The sequence below is a fragment of the Mytilus galloprovincialis genome, chromosome 1, assembly GCF_965363235.1.
Source record: "Mytilus galloprovincialis chromosome 1, xbMytGall1.hap1.1, whole genome shotgun sequence".
NCBI classification, from domain to species: domain Eukaryota; kingdom Metazoa; phylum Mollusca; class Bivalvia; order Mytilida; family Mytilidae; genus Mytilus; species Mytilus galloprovincialis.
The window spans coordinates 75490014-75512642 of NC_134838.1; the positions used below are offsets into that span (position 1 = coordinate 75490014).

At 31.9% G+C, this 22629-nt stretch overlaps 2 protein-coding genes across 2 annotated transcripts in view; one reads left to right on the forward strand and one right to left on the reverse strand.

Moving 5' to 3' along the window:
• Positions 1–7071: 7071 nt before the first annotated feature.
• LOC143083799 (tetratricopeptide repeat protein 39B-like) overlaps positions 7072–22629 on the reverse strand; it is a 53426-nt gene continuing 37868 nt past the window's right edge. The window contains exons 16-18 of the mRNA XM_076260165.1: positions 15001–15118; positions 11224–11340; positions 7072–9703 (exon numbers count right to left, since the gene is read on the reverse strand). Coding sequence (XP_076116280.1) covers positions 9511–9703; positions 11224–11340; positions 15001–15118 — 428 coding nt within the window. The 3' untranslated portion in view covers positions 7072–9510. The remainder of the gene's footprint in view (positions 9704–11223; positions 11341–15000; positions 15119–22629) is intronic.
• LOC143083805 (protein trapped in endoderm-1-like) lies at positions 20757–22339 on the forward strand. Its single transcript, XM_076260179.1, has one exon. It carries the CDS (start codon positions 21008–21010, stop codon positions 21980–21982), a length of 975 nt encoding a protein of 324 aa, XP_076116294.1. The 5' UTR covers positions 20757–21007; the 3' UTR covers positions 21983–22339.

Genomic DNA, 22629 nt, shown 5'->3' on the forward strand with positions numbered 1-22629 from the left:
ATTATAAATACATTCAAAACAAGGCATTTAAAAAAAGTTAAGACAGGTAAGATATTATATAGGCCAAACTTGTAAAGATTTTATATATCTTTCAATCAAGACAATTTTCGGTTTCACATCTGTTTTAAAAATATTTCTACAAATGGGGGACATGAGGGGTCAATGCAATAATAATCCCTTTAATTATCCATGTTATGGTACTAGTAGTCCTTTTTGAAAATGTGAACTTGTCAATATAATAAAAATGTTTTATACCTTTTTAATTGATATATAACATTTGACTTCCATTCAGGCAGGTATGTTAGTATTGCAAACATTGTAAAACAATGATAATTGAATGTTTGGATCATAATTAGGGGTATAAATCAGGCACGGGAAAGGATTGTTTTATACGATTCGTCTTATATATTCATATAGAGATACAAAAGAATTAACGTTGTGGTATATTCTTTAAAACTCATAAACGTTAATAACATCAAACTTACTGAATAAAAAAAAAACGTCATTGACATCTATATATTGAGTAGGCAGAGATAAAAACTTCACGATAAAACAGCATTGTCAGCAAGCCTTGGGTGAATCCGCTTATCTCCTTTTAGATAGAGAAACGGGATCGGTCGAGTTTAATCGTATGTATTGAGTATATATCTCCATGTTGATACAGATTTCCAGGGCATTGATTCCCCTAGACTTCCTTGTATGATGGTTGCCGCTTACAAGGAAGCTTTCAAACCAAGATTACTTACATAAAATGGTCAAATTTCAGTCATCTATCTGAAAAATGTATAGACACCATCATGTTTTGGTGACCATATTAGAATTTCTGTGTCACATATGACCACGAATATGTTCCGTTGGTCGTGGCCACCATCACATCAAGTTCTTCTTTTCTCAGTTTTAGCATCAAACCAGATTTGTTATTGGTACTGTTGTTTTACTTTTAATCTTTTCTGGGGGATATATAGTTATTTGTATTACTTTGAGTTACGATGTTTGATTTAATGATTTGTATCTTTCGATACGAGCTAATATACGTGTTGCCCTTTATATTTCTAATATCTGTAATGCGTTAAGTAACAAAACATGACTTAGGAAATGCAGGCAGAAAACATTGTACAGTTGTTTGACTTAGCATTGCGAAACAAACAGAAGATTGTCTGTTTCATGAGATTCAATAGCTGGTTCTTACAAATGTCTTGTACAGTCAAACTAACAGTCATGATATTTCAAGATAGTTTGACATTATAGGATTTCATATTGAAACCCCATTTATATTCACAACTCACTCTTTAACCTTGAAACGAGGTTGACTAAGATGCAAACGTAGGTAACTGGTTTTCAAATCTGGTAAATTCATTTTGAATATATATATATATATATATATATATATATATATATATATATATATATATATATATATATATTAGTAATTTTAGTCAAGATGTCTTAACGTAAATTTACAAAACATGATTACGTTTTTTTTAATTGTTTATTCGTCTTTTTCATAGATATAATTACATATTAGTATATGAATCTGAGACCTATAGTATAAATTAGAAAGTCCAGCAAACAAACAATACCCGTCTGCGAGTTCAGTATTTGTGAATCAGTATTGTTTCTTAGAAGTGTTTATTGTATGTAATTCGAACGTTTGATCAAACATAATGTTGTAGAAAAATGTTTAAAGATTTGTTGTAAAGCAATATATTTTACAGTATAAGTGATTCTCTTATGTATGCCTACACAAGAAAAGATAATAGTTATTTTGTTCCTTAAACTTCTGTGTATGCAGTTATGAAATAAAGAGCATTTTAGGGAATAATTACCAACCTTTTAAATTACCAGTTTTTAACATTTAAATTTCAAATGGCAAGAGCCTCGTCTTTGTGTATTTATGTTTATGGCATCGTTAAAATTGGGTATTTACTTAATACCAAATACCTCAACTGATCTCAGGGAGCTCACTTCACAATTACGTAATTGTTGATGTGTTTCCCTTTGTTTTAGTTTGTAATCAGGATTTGTTTTTGTCTCAATCGATGTATGACTTTCGAACAGCAGTATACTAATGTTGCCTTTATTTGAGTAAGACTACAGCATGTACCAAAAATATGAAATTAAAAAATGACACCTAGAAGAACATGCATATTGATCAACAAGTATCCATGTTCCCCTTTGCTTGAAGGATAATTTCATTTTTGTCAGTTTCCATCTTACCGCATAAGATGACCATGTCAGACAGAAGACAATAACAATCAAAACCAAGGAGTAAACAAAGACTCACAAAACCAAAAGACATTTGCATCAACAGTTATAAATAATAAATAAGTAACAACACGAACTCAACTAAAAACCGGGAGTGAAATCAGGTGCTCCGAAAGGGTAAGCATTTCCTGCACCGTCTACGGCACTAGTCGTGTTATTTCTTTGTTTAGTTTGGAAATGATGGAAGGTTATTATGACTGAGGAAGAATATCAGATATGATTTCTGACACACTTTTGTCATAATGGCCAATCAGCTCATGATGGCGACCGTAAAATTTCTTGAGTAATGACCTTAACTTGATTGATTCATAGCCCTGTCTTAGCGACTTTTGAGAAAGCAGTATTCCTCGTTCAACAAAATCAACGTACTTTGAGCTAGCTCTAGAGAAACGTATCAATTGAGACACATATACTCCATATGCTTGTACCGCTGAGATGTTGCTACACAGAAATGGAAAGTTGACTATATGAAAATTAAATCATCGCATTTCTCATAAATTTTGGTATTTAACCTACCATCAGTAGTCATTTCGAGAAAACGGTCTTAATATGAAGCAGATTTATCTGTGTCGGTAGTATCTTTAATTTCAAATTCACTTGGATATATTAAATGTAAGTGATATCTATTATTATTAAGAGACAGTGTATCATCAATATACCGAAAGGTGAAATTGAAAGACTGAGAAATGAGCACTTTAAAATAATCATATAGACTAGATTAAGTAGACATGTTACCCATAGTAACTGAAATGACAATGTGTCTCGTGATAGATAATGCATGAAATATGCGTCAATGCTCAGTATGTATAAAATAATCAACAACAAAAAACGAATTAACGAATTAACGAATCAATCTCATGATGGATTGAATGTAAACTTTTAAATGCTGCTGTACATAAATAAGTGTAAAAAAATATATACTCAATTCAAATTTATATGCCAAAAGGAGAAATTGACAACAAATGTTAGACCATCCAATGAAAATCAACTTTCATAGTCCAGACTTGGAATACTCAAAATATAGTTCCCTGACTACCAATCATATCTTTATAAATCTATAGGAGGTAAGATAAATATATATTTCGTGTACAAGTTGCTATTTTGTACAGGTTATAACATGGACAAATTTTTTGTACATGTTATAATTTGTACAATGAAAAAATACAAGTTATAACATGTACGAAAGTACCTCATACAAGTTATAAAATGTACAAAATATTGCTTAACCAGATGCTCCGCAGGGCGCAGCTTTATACGACCGCAACGCTTGAACCCTGAACGGTTGGGGCAAGTATGGACACAACATTCAAGCTGGATTCAGCTCTAAATTTGGATTGTGATTAAATAGTTGACACAGCATAGGTTTCTGACACAGGATGAATGTGGTCTAATGAACTTAATTTTTTTTTTGCCTTTGAGCAATTCACTATGTTGTTGAATACTGTAAAAAAAAGTGCTTGTTATCAATGAATAGTAAAGATCTTTTAATTTATCAGTTGGTAGTAAAAGTGAATATACATTGTATATTGTATAAAACAATGATTTAAGTTGATTCAACTACTATTCTGGACAAAGAAAGATAACTCCAATTGAAAATTTCTTGCTATATCGCAATATTGTGCAATTAGATATTTCTTGCTATTGTGCAATACTGTGCGATTGAAAATACTTGCTATTGCACAATACTGTGCAATTGAAGATTTCTTGCTATTACACAATACTGTGCAATTGAAAATTGCTTGCTATTGCACAATACTGTGCAATTGAAGATTTCTTGCTATTGCTGAGTACTGTGCAATTAAAAATTTCTTGCTATTGCACAATACTTATTATAATAAGTTTGGATCCTGATTTGGACCAACTTGAAAACTGGGCCCATAATCAAAAATCTAAGTACATGTTTAGATTCAGCATATCAAAGAAGCCAAAGAATTCAATTTTTGTTAAAATCAAACTTAACAAGTTTAATTTTGGACCCTTTGGACTTTAATGTAGACCAATTTGAAAACAGGACCAAAAATTAAGAATCTACAAACACAGTTAGATTTGGCATATCAAAGAACCCCAATGATTCAATTTTTGATGAAATCAAACAAAGTTTAATTTTGGACCCCGATTTGGACCAACTTGAAAACTGGGCCAATAATCAAAATTTAAGTACATCTTTAGATTCAGCATATCAAAGAACCCCAAGGATTCAATTTTTGTTAAAATCAAACTAAGTTTGGACCATAATGTAGATCTAGACCAATTTGAAAACGGGACCAAAGATTAAGAATCTACATACACAGTTAGATTCGGCATATCAAAGAACCCCAATTATTAAATTTTTGATGAAATCAAACAAAGTTTAATTTTGGACCCTTTCAGCCCCTTATTCCTAAACTGTAACTCCCAAAATCAATCCCAACCTTCCTTTTATAGTCATAAACCTTGTGTTTAAATTTCATAGATTTCTATTTACTTATACTAAAGTTATGGTGCGAAAACCAAGAAAAATGCTTATTTGGGCCCTTTTTGGCCCCCAATTCCTAAACTGTTGGGACCTTAACTCCCAAAATCAATCCCAACCTTCCTTTTGTGATCATAAACCTAATGTTTAAATTTCATTGATTTCTATTTTCTTATACTAAAGTTATTGTGCGAAAACCAAGTAAAATGCTTATTTGGGCCCTTTTTGGCCCCTAATTCCTAAACTGTTGGGACCAAAACTCCCAAAATCAATCCCAACCTTCCTTTTGTGGTCATAAACCTTGTGTTAAAATTTCATAGATTTCTATTTACTTATACTAAAGTTAAAGTGCGAAAACCAAATGTCTTCGGACGACGACGACAACAACGCCAATGTGATACCAATATATGACCAAAAAATTTTCAATTTTTGCGGTCATAAAAAAAAATAATTTTAGCTTGTACAAAATTCGAAAATAAAAATATGTTTCTATTATTACAACACATGCCATTAACCTCAATAATATTTTCATCATTTATTTTGTTATTGTCCATTCATGTTAGTGTGATACCTTTTGATACAGTTAATGACTAGATAAATAGTTTTTATAATTACTTAATACCTTAAAGACATTCAAAATACACATGTAGTCAATAACCACGATTCTGTATTTTTACCTGGTATTCAAACAGAAGAAGACTTAGAGCCTGTAATTCAGTGGTTGTTGTTTGTTTATGTGTTACATATTTGTTTTTCGTTCATTTTACATAAATATTGAGGTCGTTAGTTTTCTCGTTTGTATTGTTTTACATTGTCTTATCGGGGCCTTTTATAGCTGACTATGCAGTATGGGCTTTGCTCATTGTTGAAGGCTGTACGGTGACCTATAGTTGTTAATGTCTGTGTCATTTTGGTCTTTTGTGGATAGTTGTCTCATTGGCAATCATACTACATCTTCTTTTTTTATATTAGAAGCAATATTTGAAGCAAGTTCTGTGTCCAATAATACTGACAGTGACGACCTTTTACCGAGACAGAACATAAAACCGACACTGCAATTAAAACTTAACAACACAATGTCAGAGACTGAAACTGATGGTGAATTGATTGGTAATGATTCAGCAGACAACAATGAACAAACCATTGAGTTACAAACAGAAACAATGGTAATTGAATGAAGTGATGCTAACATGGTTGGTGAGGAAGTATCAGCATGACATCTACTGGTATACTTCTTCAAAAGAAGGCGCTTTCTGGTGGTGATATTCCTGATGTCAATACCAGTGAAGTTTTGTCTGAAATTTCAAGTATTGACATCAAGTGTGTACGAAAGAGAGCATTTTCTGGCCAGCAGGTACAAGTTGATGCCTTGACAAAAAACTAAAAAAATAGATTAACTGTTCTCTGCCAAGGTGATAACGCTATCATTCCTATTCCATCCATTGATATGGACCCTGTCGATGAGAAAAACATAACGAGCGTGGTTCAATTTCTTCCAAGTGCAACTTTAAATGTGTCTGAAGTGCCAATGAGTTCTATGAGTGTGAGAGAGATGGTGCGTAAGATATCCTTAAGTTGAGGGCAAAGTTTTGTGCATTGCCAGTGTAAGAAAGGCAGTTATAAGTCTGGTAGGTGTAAATGAAAAAGAATAAAAGTTTTGTGCAACTCAAAGGTATCACATGTCTCTGTCTTGTAGCAACAAGTAAAAAAAATTGTTTCTAAAATGTATGAAAATGTAGTATTTTATACATGCTGTAAATAATGCCCCTTCTTTTGCAATTGATTACTGTTCTTCATTGTTTGATAAATTTCAATTGTGGATGTATATGCTGCTTTATTATTATTTTAAAATTTTGTACAGGTTTAAACCATTTTTAAGCAATATTTTGTAAATGTTGTAACATGTACGAGGTACTTTTGTAAATTTTATAACTTGTATTTTTGCATTGTACAAATTATAACATTTACAATATTTTGATACGTTATAAAAGAGGGACATAAGATACCAAAGGGACAGTGAACAGTATAACCTGTACAAAGTTGCAACATGTACACAACATAAATATAAATATGTGTGTGACTGTTACATAATGTGTGATCTGTAATATATAGACCAAATACAGTTCAGGAGCTGAAAAGCTCACCTTAATATGAAATCTGTTGCGGTTGTGGTTATATGCTGTCAGATTATGTTTTACCTCGTTTTAAAATGCTATTCCATCAGCTATAAATTTATCATGTTTATTTCATTTGTCCTATCTATTTATTCAAAATTATCTGATTTGAGTTCTTCAAGTATTCATAAATGAAGATTACTCAATCTCAAGCCATCACAAAAATAAGATAACACCATATAATGAAGGAAGAAATTTTATTATCAACAAAAATAAAAATAAATAATCTAGAAATAATCAGAAGACAAATCATATACAAATATTTCTAAAAATTTATCTACAATCTTATTTTTAAATGGCATGATCTTGAACATAAATAGCAAAATAACTGACAAATAATCAAATGTCTAGATAGTGACTGTTAATTTAGACTCTTTACAGGCATATTAAATAGAAAAATTGAGGGATTTTCTAAAATCTCTTATTTTATAAATTCAATTAGCCTAAATATGTTTTGATATAGTGGTTGGTTGATAATTGTTTAATGCTAGTTTCAGTACTATTGGCTATTTTGTGGTGATCAATTTTTATTGGTGAAGGAACAAAAGCCCTGCTCATTGATAGTTTTTTTTAATTTTTTCTATGTACTGTTTGTGATTTTGTCCAATGTACATTTACTCCATATCCTTTTATCTTCTTGTGATACAGTATTTGAACTAACTAGAACACTCAGCCACTGAGGCCCTCAATATTTCTAATAAAGGGACATTTTCCAATTCTGTGAACGTTCATATTTTCTTCTGCACAGTGAATATGACAACATGATAAAAAAGTTATCCCTTTTTATGATTAACTGTATAGTAATATCACTGTTTATATTATCATTCAAAACAAACTCAAACTTTTTTTCAAATTAACCAAACATATTCATAAAATAAATAAGAGTATTTTTATGACAAATTAGATTATGAACAACAAAAAGTTTCAAAACAAAATTCTCACTTTGATATCGAAACCTACATCTCCCGTAAGAATTTAAGACAAACAATATATATATAATTTGCTAACTAGAAAACTAGATCGCTGTAAAAATGATAGCATATTTACCTATTACAAAACAACTAAAAGGACTATTATGCAACAGATATAAAACCATAATGCTTTAATTCTTGAACAGCAGATATAATTGGTGCATTTTTTGTGGTTTTATTAAGGTTACCAGTAGGTTTCATATACTAATATAAAGTGTTGGTATTGAGAGAGGGATGGGGTCCAAAATCAGACCCATTCTTTTTCTATTTATTTTTATAATAAATTCTTGTAATAATATAATTAATATAATAATCCTTTTATTTCAATTTCTTCTCTGTACAATATTTACTGTATCTCCCCTTGTATATAACAAATATTCACTTAAGATCCAATTCCTAACACTAGAATCTACTTATCTTACTGTAGGGGGGATTGACAATCATAGAGGAATAAAAACATAATGCACATTTACTTTTTACTAATGTATATCTGTAAAATATTAGGTAATATACAAAATTGAGACAGATTGACATAAAATATCATTAGAAAATATTATGACTAGAATACACTACAAAAGTCCTCAGATGTCTGCAGAATTGACTGAATTAAAACCAGAGCCTCATAGGAGGCACAGCTTTTCATTTTGGAATTTATTTTAAAAAGTTAAATAAACTTCTGGTGCATTTACAGTTTGTACTTTGAAAGAGATCATATCTAATAACACTGACCACACTGGATTTTTTTACAAAGTGCAAGTGTGCCATATTCAGTATTCTATAATATGCAAATGTGCTTAATTCATTATGACTTAAAGTGCGTTTTAAATATCTTTAACAAATGGCAAACAAAAATGATAAGTATTCCCTGAGTTTAAAAAATAAAATGAGCTTTCTAATTTCCTCAAAACGATGGGATACAGGTTTGGAACTTATGAAAGAACTAGAATATGTCCATATGTGTCATGCCTTGTTTGCACTATCACATTTCTATGTTAAGTAAACTTCATGTTCTAAGTCAAACCTGTAATTTGGCATACACTTTAGAACATCTGCTTCATAATGAATATGTGTGCAAAGTGTCAAGCTGATGTGACCTAAAATTAAAATCTTAACCCATTACAGAAAAAATAAATCGACAGAAAGACAAATGTGTACAATAACTACTACTGTTACTTTGCATTCAACGGAATGTTAACTGCAACAGTAGATATTCAGGACTGGAATGCAGATCATTTATCCCATAAAGCAGCTTCAATTGGTAGATTTATTTAATTATTGCGGGGAAGTGAATGATCAGTGAAAAAGCAATATTAAGTATAAGGGGAACACATCTACAAAGTCTAAGTTGAATGCACATAATACTTTGAACAATATTGTTATATGCAACTCATCAAGTTATCCTGCTGACTGAAATAGGAATTACCAAAATAAAAATTTGGAAAACTCATAAAACAAATATAAATACTAGATCAACAGTATATATATAAAAGTAAATACACAAAATATCTTAAATCTAAAAAAAAAACAAAAAAAACCACAGTTATAAGTAACAATAAAGTGAGCAAAGATATAATATAATGTCATGATATTTATCACAGAAATTTGAACACAGTGTTGAATTCAAAAATAAATTAAAGCTCTAAAACAATCATAGATTGGTTGATTCTATTGATTCTGTATGTTCTAACAATGGCGAAGGTATATCATCAGTTGGTGATTCTAATACCTGACTAGAATTGTTACTGCTGGTGTCACTATTCTGCATGGAGTTCACTTGTAAACGTATAGCATGGATTCTAAAATGGAGTCGTGATTCCAGCAAATAGCTTTTGTAGTTTTTTCTGAAAATCAATGAAAAATTGGTGAAACTTACAACCTTAATTTTTGTTCTTGTCTCACATTTATATTTTCCTTTGTGTCATATTACTTAAATCAGGCTTGAAAATATACTATTTTGAAAAGATTGCAATGCAACATAATTTATAAAAGTGAACAGAATATAAATCGTTATTTTTTCTACTTAAAAATATTTTCATGACAATTTTTGTTCATTGAAGAGTAAATTCTCACTTCCTACTCCATTTAAAAGATTTGAACATCCATAAACTATGATCACCTTATATAATGACAAACTTTAACATTTAAACTATGCAAAAGTTTCAGAGTCAAAAGACTGTGACAGAGGTTGAACCCTGAACAGTTGGGGCAAGTATGGACACAACATTCAAACTTGATACAGCTCTGAATTTGGATTGTGATCAAATTCTTGACATGATATGAGTTTCTGACACAAAACAAATGTCAAGATCTTACAAATCTATTATGCAATATTTCTAAAAATTTGGAAATGAGAAATTTGGGAAAAAAATAATTAAAAACTACTACCACCCCCCTTTTTTTTGCAATAAGTCTAAAACCTGACATTTCTTTATACATAATTTACAAGTAATGTAAAGGAGGTAAATCCGAACATACCCAACATTGTATGTTAATTGTTTTTGAATAACCTCCCTTACACTGCTTTTAAATTGTCTTAATTATCCATTGACCAGAAAATCTAGTTTTCACCCTTTTTTGCCCCTAATTCCAAAACATTTTGAGCCCAAAACCCCAAAGTCCTTACTACATGTAACTATCCCTTCATGATATGGAAACTTTGGTATAATTTTAGAGAGATTCATACACTTAAACACAAGTTATTGTTTGAAAATTACAAAAATGCTTAATTTTGGCCCCCTTTTTGGCCCCTAATTCCTAAACCAATGGGACCATAACCCCAAAAAATCAATCCCAACCTTCCTTTAGTGGTATTGAACCTTCTGGTAAAAATTTATAGAGATCCATTCACTTAATCTAAAGTTATTGTCTGGAAAACCTATTTCTCCCCCCTTTTTTGCCCCTAATTCCCCATTTTTAGCCCTTTATTCCAAAATATTTTAAGCCATAACACCACAAAGTCATTACTAACCATCCCTTGATGGTATGGATACTTGTGGTATAATTTCAAAGAGATTCATACACTTAAACACAAGTTATTTTTTGAAAACTACAAAAATGCTTATTTTGGGCACTTTTTGGTCCCTTATTCTTAACTATTGGGACCATAACCCCCAAAATCAATCCCAACCTTTCTTTAGTGGTATTGAACCTTCTGGTAAAAATTTATAGAGATCCATTTACTAAATCCTAAGTTATTGTTCGGAAACTAAATATGTCTTAGGACGACGCAGACGATGCAGACAACAACGACATGATACCATTATACGATGCAAAAAATTGTTTTTTGTGTCAGCAAGTTTATAAGCTACACAAATTAACTTATGCCAATACATTCAACTTATTAATAAGTACAAAGACATACTTGGCTCTGTCAAGGAACTTTTTAACATCATCTAGTCTTTCCTCTAACAGAAACAACATGGCTAATTCTACTGTAGCATATGGTAATAGGAATGTATCTTGTTTTATCTTCTTCTCACTGTAAAAAGTACAATAAATAAAAATATCACAGACTATTACTTTTACTTTACCTTATATAATACATAATGCATAGGTACGTAACATGTGTGTAACTGTAAGCCAGAAATTACTACAGTTGCCATTACACTAATCCTGATTCATTCATTGAAAAAAATCACCATTTAATGTTCCCAATTTGTATTTAAATTATACACCATGCACCTAAGGTTCAAACTATAAGAAACGACCCAGTTCAATTTCAAAACAAAGATTTAGCATTTAAAAAAATTATTTCTTAGAAAAGAAAAACTCTAATCCAAACATAAGTCATATCCAAGTCATAGTTTATCTTTGCTTTCTAACTTATGTGTACTTTGCCCCTTAAGAATCATGAATGAGGTTTTGATGGCAGAATTTTGGTAGTCTATGTTGAATTTATCTAAAGTTTTGTAGACACCCATACTGTTAACATTCCTATCTATTGTTCAAAACCACATATTTTTCTCTAAATTTATTCTCTGAATTATTGTGCTAATCTTTGCTAGCAAAGGATAATAATAATAATAAATACAATATTTATAGAGCGCATTATATAATAACAAAAATTACTCTAAGCGCTTCACATTTAAAAATGTATAAAATACAAAAATACATAAAATATAGATTACAAAGCACTATCTTAAAAGAATCAAACAAGCATATAAAAATTTATAAGATACTTAAAAAAAGAAAAGAAATAAAAGAAATGAAAAATGCATGTACCCTAAAATATACAAAACTGTCTAAAACTAATGCAGTCAATTAAAAGTATATAAAATCTACAAGAAATCCTAAAAAGCAGTCCGAAATAAATGAGTCTTGAGTTGCTTTTTAAAAACATCTAAAGAATTTACACTCTGTAAAGACGATGGCAAATTGTTCCAGAGTGTAGGTGCAGCCTTGACAAAACGCCTCTCACCATAGCTTTTCATTTGAACGTCATTTGGAGGATGTAGGAGCATACTATTTTATGACCTGAGGGATCTACTTGGCTTGTATGGCGTAATTAAATTTTGAAGGTAACTAGGAGCCTTGCCATGCTGTGCTTTGTACACATATAAAAGAAGTTTATATTGGCAACGGTAATGTATGGGTAGCCAGTGTAACGATATCAAAACAGGCGTAATTAAGTCAAATTTCCTTTTTCGTGTTATCAAACATGCTGCTGTGTTTTGGACCTGCTGCAATTTACTGATAATGTTGGTGTAAGTACCGTACAACAATGCATTGCCATAGTCCAGCCTTGATGTAACTAGGGAGCACACTAGCGTTTTACAGGCTTCAACTGAAATTAAAGATCGAATTCTACCAATATTCCGAATTTGGTAAAAACAAGCCTTAGTGATCACACTGGCTCGATGTTCCATACTGATGGTTTTATCAAAGTACATTCCCAGATTTTTCACACAAGAAACGTCGCTTAACACTGTTCCAGCAAATGTCAGACAAAAATCTGAAAGATGCTTCAATTGATGTTTTGGTGCAAAGACTATTAATTCTGTGTTGTCTTCTTTAAGTTTCAGCATGTTGACACTCATCCAATCACCAATATCAGGCAAACATTTTTCTAGGCATTTGGACAGATCGCACCAGTCTCCTTTCGGTCTCATGATTTGATAAACCTGAGTATCCTCTGCGTACAAATGGTATAACATTCCGTGGCGCCTACAAATTTCGCCTACTGGTTTTGCAAAAATACAATATAGTATATGCGGTACACCAAAATCGAGTTTGATATCGTCAGCAACATGTTGGGTCCTGTTTATAAAATACGATTGTAACCATAGCAAAGCATCTCCAGTAACGCCAAAAGAATATTCCAAACGATCAAAAGTATCTGATGGTCGATGGTATCAAAAGCGGCCGATAGATAGAGCATGAGCAAAACGGCACGACAGTTATTATCTAATGCATAGGCAATATCGTGATGAACACGTAAGAGAGCAGTTTCCGTGGAATGACATGTACGGTACACTGACTGAACACTATCATGTAGAGAATGTGAACTCATGTGATTTTCCAGTCGAATGTCGACAACCTTTTCAAGTGTCTTTGAAATGAAAGGTAAGTTGGAGACTGGTAGGTAGTTTTTGAGCACCTCTTTATCTAGACTTGGTTTCTTAAGTAATGGTCTTACAACAGCTTGTTTGAACGACAGTGGTACACATTGTTCTGATAGCTACCTGTTGACTATATCTGTGATTGACATCAACAAATGATCCACACAAGGCTTAAGAAGTTTTGTTGGTAACGGATCAAGTTCGCAAGACTTTGTTGGAGCAGCCAAGATAATTTTACAAGTTAGTCATTTGAAACTGGCGATAACGATCTTAATCGTTCACCTTCGAATTTTATATCAGCTCTCATTTTAACACGGTTGTAATTTGATGCATAATTTTTAGCCGCGAGATTGTCACGAATGGCACTTATTTTTCCAACAAAAAATTTACAAAATTTGTCAGCCAGAACTTTTTCATCATTATGCGAAGGTAGTATGATTTCTTGCCTATTGCCTATTAAGTCATTTGTCAAATGATGCAATTGCTTTTGATCATGTTCTATTTCAGACATTTTTTGTTGAAAATAGTCTTTCTTGGATTTAAGGAGAAGAAAAGCTTGCTTGCTTTCAGACAGGTATCTTGAAATATTTAACGATGAACTGTCAAATTTGATTGCCCCATTCGTCGTTCTGCTCTTCGACGGTCTCTCTTATCTAAGCGGAGTTCGTCTGTATACCACTCAGTGTTAGGACACATTACGATGTTCCTCGATTTTAATGGTGCATGTCTATCGATGATTGAACTAAGCTCACAGTGTTATACAGGTTTACAATATTTTCAACCGCCCCTTCACGATTTTGAACTATTTTAGTGCTACTCAAATCTTGTATGAATTATCATTTGAAAGCATAAAATCACAGATCAAAGTCGTGTAGCGATCAAAGTCCCTCCTCTTTGCCCGTGACACATTTACACAGAAATTATGTATATTGTGTCTTATAAAAAGAAGTTGTGTCTGCTCTGACTAAATCATTAATGATAATTGACAGCATTTGTTTCATATTTTGTTTGGAGCTGTAAAGACAACTGTCCATTGTTAAACTTCATATATACATTGACATTCCAACAATTTCATTAAGAACATACCTTGGAACTTAAATTAGTTGATTAAGAACTTTATAAACGCAACTAAATATCATACAATATCTTGGGAGTAAAGACTCCTGGCAATTGTTTATTCACACTTTTTTTAATGGATGCAGCCAGTTACAACTGTGATCAATGGAAATCCCTACCTCATGGATCTGAAATTCTGACTTAAATGTCATGAATGAAGAGGTGCAGGCCTTATTGCAACCCTTGATTAACAGAGATGTGTATTGGAATGCTGTCTAATTGAGTTACACCCAAAATCTCCAGTTATTCATCTATCACACTTCACACTACTCTGAATCAAAGAGGACCAGCCTTTGCCCATATTCCTAAATGCTCATAGTTTTGGAAAGAAGTACTAAATGAACAATTTTAAAGAATTTGGTACCATTTCTGGTAATGAAACAAAAAAACAAACTCCTGAGATAAAAGCAAGCAATTTACAAAAAGGGTTTTTAATAAATTTTCCAGAAGAGATATTTACTCACTATGTAAGGATTTCTGTAAAACACTGCTCTGCTTGGAAATGACTTCCTTTGTGTTTCAAACATACTCCCTTCAACAATAAGGCTAAACAATAGTCATCAGCATAATATATTCTGTCATCTGTAAAAAAAAAAAAAAAAAAAAATCATAAAAAAAATTAAGAAATCAAGGTTTTATTTTCTTAGTACTAGTTGTCATTTCTATATATATAAATTGTAAAATTTGGCTTTTTAAAATATATGGAGCTGATGTAATCTAATTGCTCAAGTTAAACAGCTGAGACATCTTTGAGAGAACTTATTCAATCACTATAACCTATTAAGTCTGTATGTTTTGATCACACAATATAATGGAATTTTAAAGTTTAAACATATTTTATTGTTCAAAAAGAACAAATGGATTAAACACAAGTTTTTTTAACTTAGTAACGTCTTCTCCAAATTTGAGAATGTTATTTTATGCGACTGTCACGCAAGTGAGAGGTTTTAAGATAGCTATAAAATCATGTTTAATCCACTATTTTCCACATTAGAAAATGCCTGTACCATGTCAGGAATATGAACGTTGTTATTCATTTGTTTCCATTTAGAATTTTCCTTGGAGTTCGGTATTTTTGTTATTTTTACTTTTCACTGCTTTAGAAATAAAATTTAGTATCAATCAGATTCAAAGTAACTTGGTCTATATGCATATTAAACAAAGGACAAAGATGGATTCATGACAAAATTGTGTTTTGGTGATGGTGATGTGTTTGTAGTCTACTAGATCTTACTTTACTGAATATTCTTGCTTTTTACAATTTTCTCCATCTATAATAAACTTGGCCTTTTAGTACAGAGGAAAAAATTTTGTAAAAAATTACAAAAATTTACCAAATTGATGAAAATTGTTAAAAATTGACTATAAAGGGCAATAACTCCTTAAGGGGTCAACTGACCATTTTGGTCATGTTGACTTATTTGTAGATCTTACTTTGCTGAACATTATTGCTGTTTACAGTTTATCTCTATCTATAATAGTATTCAAGATAATAACTAAAAATGGCAAAATTTGTTTCAAAATTACCAATTGGGGACAGCAATCGACCAACGAGTTGTCCAATTCATCTGAAAATTTCACAGCAGATAGATATTGACTGGATAAACAATTTAAACTGTTTGACAGATTTGCTCTAACTGCTTTGGTTTCAGAGTTATAAGCCAAAATCTACATTTTCCCCCTATGTTCTATTTTTACCCATGGCATCCATCTTGGTTGGTTACCCGGGTCACTGCACACAATTTTTAAACTAGATACCCTAAAAATGATTGTGGCTAAGTTTGGTCAAATTTGTCCAAGCAGTTTGAGAGGAGAAGATTTTTGTAAAAGATTACAAAAATTTATGAAAAATTGCTCAAAAATGACTATAAAGGGCAAAAACTCCTTAAGGGGTCAACTGACCATTTTTTAAACTAGATACCCCAATGATGATTGTGGCCAAGTTTGCTTAAATTTGGCCCAGTAGTTTCAGAGGAGAAGATTTTTGTAAAAGTTAACGACGCCAGAATGACGATGACGACGGATGACGATGACGACAGACGCCACATGCCAAGTGATGAGAAAAGCTCATGTGGCCCTGTGGGCCACATGAGCTGAAAACTGATTGGGCTATGGACAATAAAATGAAGACACACATTACATGCCACAATTGCTAAGTTTACCAGGAGAAAAAAACACCAAGATACCAGCAGATAAAGCTGAAGAGCATTGCAGGGAACAAAAACATCTGATAAGTTTTGCCAAATACACTCACTAATACATCTATGGTATGTTTTCCTGGGGTAGATAAACCTTATCATTTCATATAACACCAAAGTGCAGACTTTTGGACTTGTAATGTCCTTAGGGGGGACCTCCATTAGCAGTGGCGCCAAAGTGATTATTTCTTGAACCAAAAGTCAACACAAGGTAGAATATGTTGTATAAGCCTTAGTACTCTTGCAAAATTAATTTTCAGAGGCAGATTTAGGGGGTATAGAGTGCCTGGCCCCCTTCCACTTGTGTGGGAAGAATCTGGTCGAATATTTAAGGAATCACTGAAGCATGAATGGAGCAAGCCCCCTTTAGGCAGTCAATGACCCAAACTCCCAACCCAACCCAATTCACCCCTTTTACAAAAATTTCTGGATCTACCACAGATTTTAATTGAAGAGCATGTGCAGTTTTAGTTAAACAATGTTGAGACAGGTTGAATATTTGAAAATGAGATGGGAAAGAAATGTGAAAAGTTGTGAATCATTGATTTAACATAGCTTTTTACATTAGTGCCAATTTAACTTATTATTTTATGTTGTCACCTGTACATAAAAATAGGATGTTGACGATGATGCATTAAAATAATACAGCATTAAATACCCTTCAAACACACTATATCAATATTAAAATCTAATGGGGTATATAATTAAACTACGGTAAACATCATTTCCTCATAATATTTGTATAGCTATAGACTATTAAAAATTCAAAAGTCTTTAAAATGTCAGTCTAACATGCAAATTTATCATAGTTTAAGAAAAATGTTTACTGAACAAAAGATAATTGATTTATTTATAAATAATATTTCCTTCTATTAAAGTACTATTAGGTGAAAATAAAGGACATGCCATTAACTTGATGACTGATTTTTTTTTTTTTAATTCTTTAAGAATGATCAGAAAGTTTTCTAAGTAATACATATGCTTCATTGCTTGGCAACAAAAAAATAAATGTTGACACAGATATATGTCTAGCCTTTATCTAATTTTGATAGAATAATGCAATTGTTTAAAATAAAATGTCAACACCTAAACATAAAATCATTTAAAGTCAATGCACCATGAGTTAAGGTGCAGGACTAAATAACCTTCATGGAAATGCTGATAGTACTGTATACCAATTAACATTATTTTAAAAGTAACATATATAATCACAATCTTAACTATGTAAACTTTGCAAAAGTTTCAAAGTCAATGAATTCTAACTATGATGAGGGAGCAGGGTCATATAATCACCATGGAAAACTGGAAATAACACTGCCTTGCAATGCTATTTCAACTGCATTCAAAATATAAATAACTGAATATGAGTGGTTCATATTAAACTGACCTAACAAAGTCAAAGGACATGTACATGTTTAAGGGATAATGCAGAATAATCTCTTAGGAAATGAGAATCTCAGATGTGCCTTTGCTAATACATTACATACAAATATTTTTATATTTTTTTTACAAATCATTGAGACACTATTGGTGGTTCTCCTTAATTAACCTAATCGCAAACTAATACATGTATATGTAAACTGAGCAAAAGTTTCAAAGACAATGGAGCATTATTGAGGATGTGAGGCTGTAAATGAGATGTGCCAATGCTTATACAAACTGGATATAAATGTCATTGACCTTGACCATTGACCCCATAAACTGACCTGATCACAAACTTATACAGACAGACAGACGCTGCTGGAAACATCATGCCTAAGTCTCACATTTTTTTTACTTCATATGATTTTTTTTAAAGTTCACTAAAGACTGGATTTTTCTTGTTAAAAAGAGCAGGGTTATCAATTTTATAATGACTAAAATTTTCAATGTTATATCCTTTCCAAGAATAAATAGTTTGACAAAATATAAAAGGGGGTCAAACTTCCTGAAAAGTTCTATCATCAATATAAATAGGACAATGTAGGACAAAAACCTAATTTGTTTCAAAGCATACAAAACTCTAATGGTTCAAAAAGGATGTAGACTGTATATTATGTATAAATATGAATAATTTACAAAATGTAAAATGAAAGTAAATTAATTTTAGCAACTTTTTATCAAACCTTCAACAGAATTAACAATGAGCAAGTCTGTTGACAGCTAAAATCTGTTAAATTGGTAATATATTAGCTGAACCCATGACCTTTTTCAATATCTTTGAAGGATACTGGCAGTCCAATAAACTTAGTCATATGAAAATCACCTCTATAGATCTATATAAGAAGTGGTGTATGAGTGCCAATGAGACAACTCTCCATCCAAGTCACAATTTATAAAAGTAAAACATTAAAGGTCAAAGTACGGTCTTCAACAGGGAGCCTCGGCTCACACTAAACAGCAAGCTATTAAGTTTATATGTTTATGTTTTTCAGTCATTCTCATAAGAGATTACAAATTTTGGGGTACTTTGTGATGTTATGGAACAAAACCTGCACAGCAATCATCATCATAACTTGTTATTCACTATTTTATAGTGAAGCCCAGGTGGTCATGTGGTCTAGCAGGATGGCTACAGTGCAGGCGATTTGGTGTCACGATATCTCAGTAGCATGGGTTCGAATCCCGGCGAGAGGAGAACAAAAAATTTGCTTTCGCAAATTTACAGATATATATATATATATGGTTACACAGCCATGTATCACCATCACTGCTGGTGATCCGATGGATTAATCTGTTGTAGAGTTGTCACTGGCTCAAACGTACTTATAAATATAATTATTTTCTGTGACTGTATCTTACATTAATTTGTAGGATCCTTTACTATAGATAATTTAGCTGATCTGTAAGAATAACATCTTCATGCCTTATATATCATGTACTGTAGTACGACGCTAGATTAAAACTGACGTGGAAAGGTAACACCCAGCCACCAAAAGCTTCATTTTATAAAGCCCAGGTGGTCGTGTGGTCTAGTGGGACGGCTACAGTGCAGGCGATTTGATGTCATGATATCTCAGTAGCATGGGTTTCGAATCCCAGCGAGGGAAGAACAAAAAATTTGCGAAAGCAAATTTACAGATCTAACATTGTTGGGTTGATGTTTAGACGAGTTGTATATACATTATGTACACAGCCATGTATCACCATCATTGATGGCGATCCGATGGATACTTCTGTTGTAGAGTTGTCACTGACTCAGACGTACTTATGAATATAATTATTTTCTGTGACTGTATATTACATTAATTTGTAGGATCCTTTACTATAGATAATTTAGCTGATCTGTAACAATAACATCTTCATGCCTTATATATCATGTACTGCAGTACGCCGCTAGATTAAAACTGACATGGAAAGGTAACACACGGCCAGCGAAAGCTCTTTATATTGAGAGCCCAGGTGGTCGTGTGGTCTAGCGGGACGGCTGCAGTGCAGGCGATTTGGTGTCACGATATCACAGTAGCATGGGTTTGAATCCCGGCGAGGGAAGAACCAAAAATTTGCGAAAGCAAATTTACAGATCTAACATTGTTGGGTTGATGTTTAGACGAGTTGTATATATATATATATATATATATATATATATATATATATATATGTTTAAGAAGAGTACTTAATAAAAAGCAAATTTCATCACTTGCATTGATTAAAAAAAATATTTGCGCCTGAACCTTAGTAACTTTTTAAAATACCTTAAGCACAAAAGTATAAATAGACCTCATTGCAAGGTGGGAATCTGTGAATTTGTAACACTTGAACTTTTAACTAATACAACAGTCACTTTGCCTTTTTGGCATAAGACATTTTACATAGTTTAAGACAAAATTTTACTGCAACCTTCATTGACCTTTGTGATGTCAAGTAATGGCAGATAAATAGCATACAATGTATTAAATAATTTGCTCCTTAAAATGAAATAGATCAACACATATCCTTGATGCTAATCATGTATAAACATCAAGTTTCATTGGATACTTATCTACATAAGCCCACCTATTTCATGAATTATCTCATAATAAATATCATAAAAATCATTAATCAGTTCATCAGCTCTCATATATCTATAGTGCTTGCAGGAACAGAGATTTATATAATAGTGCAATCAAATTTCAAACAGAAAAGTATACAGAATATATAGCTCAAAATCTAATTAAAAACATTATCAAGGATTATTTTCAGGAATATTTTTTCAATGTATTGAAAGTTTCAAACTGAACTGAGTGACATACAAAAATGCTGGAAATTGGATTTTATCTTTAGATAAGCATTGAAACAGATATAAGAGAAAGAAATGGAAAATAATTTCACAGTTCCTGAGGACATACGTCTGATACATAATATTTTAGGCACCAGCTTTTCAATTTTGGGATTTTTTGCCAATATTGTGACATTAATCGCTATTTTTCAGTTTCGCCTCTACCGAGACATTTACATCCTTTTCATTGTCAATCTGGCGGTCATCAACTGTTTGTCCAGTGGATTTTCTTTAACTTATATTGCATATCAATCATTTACTGTTGATTCAGCAATGCTGCACACAACTATAGTGTGTAGATTCACTGGTTATATTACTTATGCGTTACTTGGAACGGAAATTATTGCTATCATACAGATTTCATTGAATCGGTACTTCCTCATCGTACATTTGGACCTATACAGGAAAATTTATACTTCAAACCAAAAAGTCATTGCAATGCTAGCTGGCTCTTGGTTTATCTATTTCATCTTGGCATTACTGCCATGCACTGAAGTTTGGGGAAAATTACTCTACGACCCTACAAGATTCATCTGTCATCCATTTTTGGCGCAAGACAGTTTCACCAAATTTTTCAACATGTTTTCTATCATTATCTCCGTACCTCCTTTATTGTACTGCTATATTGCAATCATATGGAAAGTTGTTTCAACAAGGAGGAAAGTAAGACCAAGAAGAGTGTCTACAGTAAGACCATCGAAATCTCAGGTCACACCACCGACCAAAATGCCTGTAACAATCATAACAATTCTGACAGCCTTTATTCTCTTATATGTTCCATTTTTTCTTGTTGAACTGATGGATCCTTCTGGACAAAAATTTGATCCAAAAGTTCCTGTTATTACAGTTTATGTTGCTTGGATACATCTTGTTTGTCATCCTATAATCTATGCTGTGTTAAACAAGCAGATCCAAAAAGCTCTAGTGAAAATGTTCAGATGTGAAAAACAAAATAAACAAGCTACTGTGTTTCCGAGAAGATCACATACAATCAGTACTATTGCAACATGAAGTGTTAATATTATCGAAACATATGGATCTTAAATTTAGGTTGACAGTTTTATTTTTGTTATGGTAGATACATTTATTATAGTGGGTATCAATTTTTCGTGGATTGTGGAAACTTTCCTTTTCGTGGATATGTGATTTTGTTGTTTTGCCAAAGTCTGCATACAACCAGAAAAAATTACCTGTTCCCACGAAAAACTTAGAAAATTGGTATCTAATGAATAATAATGAATCCACACTACTAAGAGAGACTTGTCTTAATTTATAGTTTATATGAATTTTGTAGATTACTATTTTTATGTCTAACTACATGTATTGAAATGCTTGGGCTAAATTTAAAAATAAATGAAATTCTTGATAGTTTATGTCCCCATATTTTTTTTCAAAATGGGGAAGTAAACTTTAAAGTTAATTTTAATGAACTGAAAAAATAATAATCTTATCTTAGTAGGTCACAAATCTGAAGGAGCAAACTGTTTTCTTATTTATATATTTCGTGGAAAAAATATACCAGGTAATATGAAATAATTTAACTAATTTATATATTTCCTGGAAAAATATTGATATGAAATCAGTTTTATCAGTGAAATCACTGACTTATCCCATTTATCAATATTTTATTTTAACAATGAGAAGACCATACATAAAAG